This window comes from Scomber scombrus, chromosome 11 (genome assembly GCF_963691925.1).
Source record: "Scomber scombrus chromosome 11, fScoSco1.1, whole genome shotgun sequence".
Taxonomy (NCBI): Eukaryota; Metazoa; Chordata; class Actinopteri; order Scombriformes; family Scombridae; genus Scomber; species Scomber scombrus.
In genome coordinates this window covers 20094298-20105182 of record NC_084980.1, presented here as the reverse complement: position 1 = coordinate 20105182, position 10885 = coordinate 20094298, and the positions used below count along the sequence as shown (strand labels likewise).

General features: G+C 39.1%; 1 protein-coding gene across 2 annotated transcripts; it reads right to left on the bottom strand.

Annotated features, from left to right (window-relative positions):
• Positions 1–1986: 1986 nt before the first annotated feature.
• Positions 1987–4411, bottom strand: adcyap1b (adenylate cyclase activating polypeptide 1b). Of its 2 annotated transcripts, XM_062428948.1 has the most exons (4): positions 4308–4411; positions 3209–3343; positions 2773–2877; positions 1987–2170 (listed from the first exon to the last, which is right to left on the bottom strand). In XM_062428948.1, the coding sequence occupies exons 1-4, from the start codon at positions 4409–4411 to the stop codon at positions 1987–1989; spliced, it is 528 nt and encodes a 175-aa protein (XP_062284932.1). The 2 variants fall into 2 exon arrangements, with proteins under 2 accessions (XP_062284932.1, XP_062284933.1); XM_062428949.1 differs by lacking the exon at positions 2773–2877.
• Between the last annotated feature and the right edge of the window lie 6474 nt (positions 4412–10885).

Genomic DNA, 10885 nt, shown 5'->3' with positions numbered 1-10885 from the left:
TCGCATACTGATAATCCTTTTGTTGAAACCCACGTGAAGGTAATTCAACATGATATTTTCTATCAGACTCACTGACCCTGACCTCACTTTGTCAGGTGACGTGAGGCAGCAGCACTCTTGCCTCTTGTTTGTTTCTGTATTCAGGTTCGACAACCTCGCTCTGTCTCTTGTGTAACAGCCTACTTTGCTTTCTCTCTCTCTCTTTCTCTCTGTCTCTGTCTCTCTCTCTCTTTATCACACACACACACACACACACACACACACACACACACACACACACACACACACACACACTCACACACACACACACACACACACACACACACACACACACACACACACACACACACACACACACACACACACACTGTCTCTCTCTGTCACCTCTCTTTCTCACCTAAACACTCTCCTTGTCTCTTTCTCACATCATCACTGCACATACCCAAGGAGACACCTAAAACAGATCAGCTTTGTCTGAACAATTAACCACAGCACTATCAAATCAACACTTTTTTCACACAGCGATCTAGAAGCAAACAAATGTTTTCAGAAAAATTAACTGCTACCAGGACAAGGCGATCAGCAAAAAGGGGGTCCAGTGTCTTCTCCTATGATATCCACAATGACAGCAGCAGTGGAGGTAAAAATAAATAAATAAAAATTCAACAAGTCAGTGCAGTACCAGTTTCCACCACTTCTAGCCCTCCTTGTTCACATTTCCAACACATCTGAGGGGGGAGGAGAAGGGGGAGTGGTGCTGAAATTGACTTAGCACAGCCCACCTTCCTAATAGCACTATTGAAGGGAAAAAAAAGCACAATGGCATGCAGTTTCTAAGCAAAATTAAGAAGGTGTCAGCTTCCACATGCACCAATAAATAAGTTAAATATTCGCTAACTGTAACTTCAGATGCTACCTTTTCCTCTCCAATCCACAAAAATGCTTCACTTCCTGCTTTTAACGCGTTCTGGGTCCATTCTAGATATTTGTAGTGCTGCCCAAATACAATCAACAAGTTGAAGCACATTCTTCCAGATAATTCTGTCGACTGACAACATTGAGATGGATATGTGCACTGTGTAGTTTTTATACTGTACATAATACACACACACATATGGGACATTCTTTACACAGTCCTGTCTGTCACGATTGAGCTCCTACAGTGAATGACTTTGAGGCAAGTGAGCAAGCAGTGTTTGCCACATACTGTGGACAGAAACTTGAGCGCTTCCTTTTATCATTGGTTAAGGTGATCATGCCCTTGCTAAAGCCTGTATGAAATTTCTGTTTTCTTTTTTTTCTTCTCTTTTGTTAAAGATGGGTTGGATTTTTACCACCAGTTACAAGAATGACCATGTAAGTCAATCCATCCAATGAGAGGCTGTACAACTAAAGCCATCTTGAATTCCCCTGAAGGGGCTGCAAGCTATACAAACCCACAGATCTCCCACTGAGGGAGCCAGGAGAAGGATGGACAAGGGCAACATCTATCATTTAGGATAAGCCGGATATACCTCACATAGCATGCTCACTGCTTCTTTGGGCCTGTTTGGAAAAACAAACAACACTAAAAAAATAGAACGTTGGTTACAAAAATAAGTATAACATTCAATACTTTGATTGTCTTTTTAAAATCTATTTATTTTCTGCATATGTAGATGACCTTTAAAGATTTCAAGCGCATAACGTTGAAGGTGCACAATTATCTTTTTTTTCTAATTTTTTTTGTCATTTTGTTGTTTTCAACATCTTAACATGAAAATAAAATATTGGTCCACAAAGTATAACTGTGCGGTATCAAGTGCTTTTGTACAAAAAGAAAAAAAAACATATTATTATTAAAATATTCATTTTAATGGCTTTACTTCATACATAAATACATGTTGAAAGAACACAGGCGCAATCCACTGGTTGGGCAGATATATCTGAATGACTTTAACGACTGGATGTATATACACAGGAGGGCAGTTTGTGCGCTTTACAACGCTACAAATAGGCAAGTCGGCGTCCTTTGTTCCTAACTCTCTGTCTGTACCTTCTTCCCAGAACCGCTGCCAGGTATTTCTGCACGGCCATCTGCTTTCTATAGCGACTGTAGCTGTCGGTGAAGATCCCATCTGAATGTCTTTTGGATAAGGGCTCTGACTCTTCCTCCATGCTGCTGTCATCACTGTGGAGGGAAAAAGAATACAAAAAACACATTAGTTTAAGCTGCAGCTTGATACTTCCAAACAGATTCACGCTCTTTTTTGATTTTACATCTTAGCACTGACTGTGTCTTTATCTTGCCATGATGCAAAGTTGCCTGCAATCATTAATAAAGCATATTTGGGGCCATTTTATCTTTTTCTTCTCTGTTTATCTCTGTTTTTTTAATGAGGGCGGCAAGCAAGCCGTTTTGGAAAACTGAATAAATTATTCATTTGCAGTCCATTACATATTCTGACGCATGATTTTTCATTTGTGCTGGTGCAAACATAAAAACAAATCAATTTATGGATTAATCACGAATATATCGCAGTGTATTTTTACAGTGTCAGAAAAAAAAACTGACCCTCATTGTTAAGTGAACGCAGCACGCCACAACAACAACAACAACAATAACAAAACAAAAAAGATGTAATGAAAATGTCTAGACGTTTTTTATATAGATAGATTAAAACAAATGAAATGAGAATAGACAGTGATGCAGCAGCCTGAACTTGAGCAGCGGAGAAAACAGGAAAATAAAAATGATGACTGCAGGTAAACGCTTATAGGAAATGCCCTTACCCTGCACGAATTGTCATCAGAGAATGCAGATAATGTCTCGCTGTTAACTGACCCAGGATCTCCCTCAAGGCTCTATCTAATTCTTCCTCAGCATGCCTTTCTGGTCTGAGATGATAAAACGCCAAAACACATAGATCATCAGTGACTTAAAAAAAAGCGCAGACAAAATGATCAAAAGTAGCCTAAAATGTCCCCACCCACCCACCAGTATCACATCAGCCTTTACACACAGGCTATCCTCCCCTATCTGCCATTATTAACAGTATTTCAATCCACATTTTAGGCTACTCCGCATGAAAATAACACTGAACAAATAACATGAGGAACTCTGGGAAAAAAAACAAAGCAAGCAAACATTATCGCAAAAAAGCAAAAAAGTCATTAAAAATGGAATCCACGTCCAGGCTTTAGCTTTATGACATAAAAGCGCATTTACCTCTTCTCTGGTGGGTAGTAAAGAGTGTACGCGTCGTCGTTTAAGGATGGCGGGCTTCGTATAGCAATTTGGTCGCTATCAAAACCCATGTCGGATAATGAATTCCCATCCTCATCGAAGGCGTCGTTTTCAAGTCTGCAAAAAAAAAGGGGAAGAGCGAGGCATTCATCACAAAATTGATTTGTGCGCAAGTGGGACGCATGGAGTAGAAACAATGCCAAAATGTCTGAAGCTGCCTCCAAAAATCAGTGGGAGGTTAAATGAATTCAAGATAAAGGAAGAAAACGAAAAATAATCCAATACCTGAGGGTGTTTGAAAATAAAAGCAGAAAACGAATTATTTAAATTCTGACAAATATAAACTTTAAATGTGTCAAATATATACAGGTGTGTTTTTTCTTTCTTTCTTTAAAAACATTTTTTTAATCGGGAAAATCTGTTTTTAATTCGTACTTGATCTTGCTGCTCTTAACACTAGCTCATTAATTATTTAAGAATCGAAACAATGGCTGTGAAAATGATCGCACTCAATGTAGGCGTGCAGCCAATAAATATATTAAAGAATGCTGCAATTATGTGTGGAAAATTAGAATCAATAAGAACCACGCCCAAATTATGGATACTTTTCACAGGGGGGAAAAAAGAATAAATCTTAAATGGACAGAGCTTTCCTATTCGTTTTGCCTCGCCTCTCCTTGGTGACGCCAGTCCACCGTCATCCCCAGGGCTATCCACTGCATTGACTGCACTCTCATTTTTAATAAGGGGAGTTCTGTGAACTGTCCCACCGGACAGATACCTTTATGCAATTTCCATAACCATTTTCCACACAAGACTTGCATTTGTGTTTGTTAAAATTGCTGCATTTCCTTTCGTTGTCCCTCTTGATTCTGTGATTAAAACCGTGTTCACAGGTTGCGCGTAATTGCGCACACTTATTTGAGTGCACAAATCCAAATTCTTAAATAAGACTTAATCATTGATCACAAAGCTGCACCATCATTAAAGAACTAGATGTTCAGAAGCATTTAACATGGATTAATAAAAAAAAAACACAATCATAATCAGGTTGTAAAGATGCATAAGCGCATACACCTACCTAATCTTAGGGTAACTTAGTCCGATAGGTGTACAGAAGACGCTGTAGTGCATTAAGATTCCGTAGATGAGCAAGATTAAAGTCGCTTTACTCGAACTGGCCATGCTGTTAGAAAATGGAAAAACAGACATTAACATGAAACAGGTTAGTCGCTCCTATAGAAACCACATCTTGCTTGCGACAGCTTTCTTTGTTCTATCAGTCTGCGCTACTTCTCATTTACTTCTAACTAAAAAGCTGGATCTTATAATAAGCCTGTTTTTAATTAACTGGATGAACACAGCGTCCGTTTGCTCAAACCAAAAAGATTTCTGCCTGTTTGATTCATCCCATTTCTTAAAAGTTTAAGAGTGGATCCTTTGCATGCAGCGCCAAAGTAATTAAAAACAGTAGATCTCCATGCAGTGCAGTGGTGGGGAAAATAATTTCCATTACTTTATCTCGCTCTTCAGAATTGAATTTATCCGAGTTTTAAGCAGCATCCGCAGCTAAAACACATACCTATAGCAGGGAGAGCGCTGTGCTGTAGGATGTGATCCGGGCGCGGCTGTCGTGGTGTGTGTGAGAGAGAGACGGTATCTTTCTCACGGCACTTCTTTCCTGGCTGAAGCGCCTCCGTCGTCTCCTTATGTTCCCCTCAGTACAGCCTATCTCACTTTTATACACAATTAATAGGAGTCAACCCGTCGCACAGGCAAACAAAAACTCTGTAAAAGTGCGCCGTATGTTCGTCTACATATCGTTGCTCTAAACTTTTGTCCTCTGCTGTGATTGCCTTGGATTTTTATCCATGTATCGTAAGCCTTGCCCCCCTCACCCCCCTCCCTCCAATAAGTCACATTAAGGATGCTATAGACGTCATCAAGTCTTCCTCCCGGAATATAATAGTACAGTTCCTTCCTCATCGATGCATCCGTCAGCCTCACCCCCCACCTCCCTCTTAAGATGGAAGTTTACTTCCAAACTTTCTTTTTCTTCTTAAAAAAAGCCTCACCCCCCCCCCCCCCCCCACGCGTCATCATCAATAAGTCCAATTAGGCTTTTGATTATGTCTGAGCTGGGAAATGATCATCTTTGCTGGTGGTGGCGGTTTCATGTGACTACACGAGGTTTTGATGGAGGGTGGGGATCGGGCTTCCGCTGACCAAGTTCAAGGCCTCTAGGGAGTTAGGAGCTGTCCGGTGCTGAAATGAATCCTCTCAAATTGCGGCTTTCTGACATTACAGCCACTTCTCTAATAATTTCCAATAATTGCTCATTGGATATCGAGGAGGGGAAGATGGAGTGGTGGTGGTGGGTAGGGGAGTTGTGGGAGGGGTGGGGGGTTGTTGACGCATGATGCCGGTTCAGAGAGCCATCAGCTTACGTGGCTTTAGAAACGATTCGCCCATTTTCCCAACATTGTTTTCAAATTATCTGTATCACTGTAATGCGCTGATTGATGTGTTTTAACGAAAAAACATAAAAGGCCTTGTAACTACTCTGTTGTATATTTGGCAATTAACCAAGAAGCAGTTGGGCCTAATTCTGGGCTGATGGAGCCTCATTTTGTACTTTTTCGGTAATAAGTCGAGCCTATCTGTATGCTTGCTGCTTCTCTGTAATATGCTGCTTATTATTTGCTAATAAAATTGCGTGAAGTGTAAACTTGGCATTAATATTCATTACATAAAATAGATGGATTAGTCTACACCAGAGTTTGTCGGGTATCAAATGGATGTAAGTAGCGAGTAGACTTTTAATCATTATTATTTTATTATTTCCTCTTTATTTAAAAAAAAATAAAATAAAAAAATAAAAGAACCATGCACACACACAAAAAAAGAAAAACATGAGAAGAGATGATTTATTCTAGATTTAACTGTTGTTTAATTTCCATCTGCAATCCCTGTTCACACAGAACAATCAACATACATTCATTTACATGCAAAACCATTACATAGTCTCTGTCACACTCGATATTAGACAGACAAATCTACAAGCATACATCAACGTAGAAATACCAGCACATTCATCCAGTGCAGCCATAAAATGACAATTCATTACAGTTATTAATGTGGATGGTGGATCCATGTCTGAAACTCTGATTCATGCCTCGGGCCTATATGGGGCCTCATTACAGTCACTGCACCTTTTTGATTCATCACCGTAGCACTGAATCAGATCTATAGCTCAGCGACCTATTGAAGAGTTTGCCAAAGAGGGAGAGATTCACGTCAGCGTTTTGTTTACTCTGACGCAACGTGACGAACAGAGCCAGTCACTGCCAGAGGGGACCTATCCACAACTTCTTCATGGCGGGGCGTGAATCCTAAGAAGAGCGCGACTTAAACCCCCATACCTTTCAGCTGGAACAGACTACTAATGTGTGGCCTGTTGCAGCAGGTGTACACGCAGCTCAGAAGTCTGAGGAAACGGCGCCATCATGAGGACAAAAAGAGAAACACGCAGAGATCCGCTGAGCTTCATCAACAGTGAACCCAGAGAGAAAAAGAAGAGATGAACAAACCTACATCTGGTTGTCATGAGGTAAATAATCACATGTGTTTTCACAGCAGAACAAATCCATGCTTTCCTCTCATCCTCACACATATTTCTTCATAAATACCACAACTTAAAGACACTATGTGAAGGAAGTATGTAAGTAGGCAAGTAGTATCCTTTTGATTATATACCCCAAAAAATAAACAATCCTGGCAACATTTTTTGTTAAAATGTGCAGGGCTGCAATTATTTTTTTAAGTGCAGCAAGGAAGGACTAGCACACAGAGATCAAAAAAAGAGTTCAGACTGGGTTTTAAATCTTCTTCATTCGTTCATTTTGGAGCTGTACAGACGTGAAAAAATGCAGCACAGGAAAGTCTAACACAGTCTGAAATGTCTTAACTGTCTGCACAGTTTTAAAATTAATGAATGAATAAGAATATTTAAAATCCAGACTCCAGCCTGAACTATTTTGTTCTGTGTGTGATTCCTTCCTTGCTGCACATTTATCCATCAGTACTGCCCCAGAGAAGAAGATGCCATTGGCCTCCTTAAAATGATGCATCTATACCTGACCCTTTGCCACATGTATCATATGTCTTAAGAGTTGTCAACATTTTCTCCAAAATGCAATTTCCCCCTTTATAGCTTCTCAGATTGCTATTTAAACTGTAAAACTATCCATATTTCACTAAAATGAGAGAAAAAACTGAAAAAAAACTATACAACTAAATTTGTGTGAAATTGTCTCATTAATCATTTTGCAACACCTCAGTTTGGAGCCACTAATATAAACTACAGCTCTATATGCTCACTTCCTCTACCAGCCATTTCCTCTGAAACAGTCTGAACCAAAACTTTCAACTGCAGCAGTAGCCATTTGTAATTGTGGAAATGTGAAAAATGTTAACTCCAAAGTCAAGTCAAGTCAAGTCAAACTTTATTTATAAAGCACATTTAAAAACAACCTCAGTTGAACCAAAGTGCTGTACAGTTATTAAAATACAATATAATCAGACACAAATATAATAATAAATAAAACAGTAAAGGAATAATAAGAGCTCAATTTAAAAAAGAGTAAAAGTAAAGATAAAAATACAATAAAATAAAATAATAGCCAAGGATTCTCGCCTAGCTGTGGCTGAACGCCAAGGAGAAAAGATGGGTTTTCAGCAGTGTTTTAAAGTGCTCAACAGACTGTGCAGCTCTGACCTGGATAGGTAGGCTGTTCCACAGCTTTGGGGCCGCCACTGAGAAGGCTCTGTCCCCACGGGTACAAAGTCTGGACCGAGGTACTGCCAGGAGCAGCTGGTTTGCCGACCTAAATGCTCTGGACGTACTGTGAGGCTGCACAAGCTCTGCTAAATAAGATGGTGCCAGACCATTTAAACACTTAAAAACAATTAATAAAACCTTGAACTGGATCCTAAAATTAACAGGCAACCAGTGCAAAGATGCAAGGACGGGACTGATATGATCACGCCGTTTCTTTCCAGTCAGCAGGCAGGCAGCTGCATTCTGGACAACCTGTAACCGACGCAGTGCTGACTGGTCGAGACCAACAAGTAAAGAGTTACAGTAGTCTAGGCGTGATGTAATAAAGGTGTGGATAACTTTCTCAAGATCCTTTCTAGGGAGAAAAGCCTTTACTTTAGCTACTAGTCTTAGCTGGAAGAAGCTCGTTTTAACAATAGAGCTTATCTGTTTATCGAACCTAAAGTCACTGTCCAAGATAACACCAAGGTTCCTTGCAAAAGGGTGACAGTGAGACTTCAGGGTGCCAATGGCGCTGTCATAACCATCTAGGAGATTTTGTTGGCCGAATAAAATAATCTCAGTTTTATTTTTGTTCATGGAGAGAAAGTTCACTTCCATCCAAGATCTAATGTCATTGAGGCAGTCTAATAAGACCTGGACAGAGGCTTGCTCATTTGTTTTTAAGGGTATATAGATTTGTACATCGTCCGCAAAGCAATGAAATGAGACATTGTGCTTTCTGAATATGGATCCCAATGGCAACATATATATATATATATATATATATATATATATATATATATATATATATATATATATATATATATATATATATATATAAGCTTTAATAACTTCACCGACACAGTTTTATTTAAACACTGAAGTTCCCGCTTAGATCCTCAAGTCAGTTGCTTTTAACTGTTCCATGATTGAGGCCAGTTGGTGAAGGAGATCACGTCTTTTTAGTAGCTACCCCAAAACACTGGAATAGTCTTACATCAAGTGCCCCCCTCTTACTGACACTTTTAAGACAAAACTCAAGACATACATTTTTAAATGACCTTTGGGTGCTCATAATAGCTTTAATACTTTTAAAATAATATTTTCTTTATACATAAATGTATCTTACATTTTTTTATTGTTTTAAGTTTCATTTGTGCATATACTTTGATATTGCCTTATGTTTGATTACTGCTTTTTATTGTTGTCTTCTGTCTGAACCTTCTAACACTGTTGTGCATTTCAGTGTAATTTGTACAGCACTTTGGTGAACTCTAATTGTTTTTCAGTGTACTCAATCAATACATTTCACTTGACTTGACATGCTTGCCATTGGGAACACATATCTGTGAAACCTGCTCAAGCTCAGTTAACTGAAGGAGATCATGACATATGGTGGAAAGCTCTGGGAAAAACGCATGTGAGTCATCATTTAATTTAAGAAGTAGCTTTGAAAAGAATAGACCACACATCAGTGATGCCATTATAAAAATGTGTGTGGTTGTTTAATACATCTTGTTTACTACAGTAGTCATTTTTTTCAGGTGACATCCCTCAAAGAAAAACTTGTGGCAGTGTCACCTGCGTACAGTGCGTCACTAGGGGTCAGCAAATCACTTTGATTCACTTCAAAAAATCTCAGCATGAGGTCTCATATATAGTACATGTTGTACCTGCAGTGTCATACTTGTCGTCATCATTTTTTCTGAAGTGTTACAGATGAAACCTTGGCATTATCTTCACCCTATTGTAGTTATTTATCTTATAACTATCGACGGCAAAAATGTAGGTCCAGGCCTACTCTGATGCCTTTTGTAAATGTTTTGAGACTGATGTCGTTGAGAGTTAAACAGGCTTTCATACATTGTGTGAACTGCAGAGCGTTTGTACAGTCAGTGCAGCTGAAAGACTCAATAAAGTAGAACTGAACAAAACTTTACTGTCCACAAAAGTGGAAAACGTGTATTTGCGCATCCATTAGCTAATTAAAATATCAATACACACACACACACACACACACACACACACACACACACACACACACACACACACACACACACACACACACACACACACACACACACACATACACACAAATACGCCATGTCAAAGTATGAACAGAATTTAAGAAGAAAACATCTTTAAGCAAAACAATAAACTGAGAAATGATCAGTTGTCTGTGCAGTGAATTAGCTTTCTATATGCACATGAAGTCCTACATCTGACTCAATGTTAATAAACTAATCAATAAACACAACCATAGTCTACTTAATGTGACGTAAAATCCCATTCAACCTTTAACAATAGAGGGCGCCAGATGTCTGCACATTGTGTGTAAGGTTCAAAGGTTAAACTGCGCGTTACGACAACACTGAATTATATTCATACAGTGTTTTTATTCTCTTGACTTGATTCATAAAAGAGTAAAGGTTTATGCATTTGGTACGGAGCCAGATGGTGGATTTTGTCTTCAGTCATTGATGTCGGCCATATTGGGCGCACGGGAAAACCATTCAATAGCAGCTGATGCGACTTTCAGGGGCTATCGGAAAAATGCAAAAAAGCAATTCCCGGTATGAACCTAGAAGTAATTGAGACTAATAACTGCATCGAAGCATACACAAAAAGGCGAATATACTGTTTTCTTCACTCTGCTGCTGCAATACAAAGTATAGATTTATTTATACAATTGAGCAACAGCCACAAGAGGCAAGATATCACATCTGGTCACAGGCATAGGCTACATGAACCAGGAAGCAACATATTTAGGGCTATAACTAATAATTATTTTCACTATCAATTAATCTGTTGGTTATTTACCCGATTATCCAATTAGT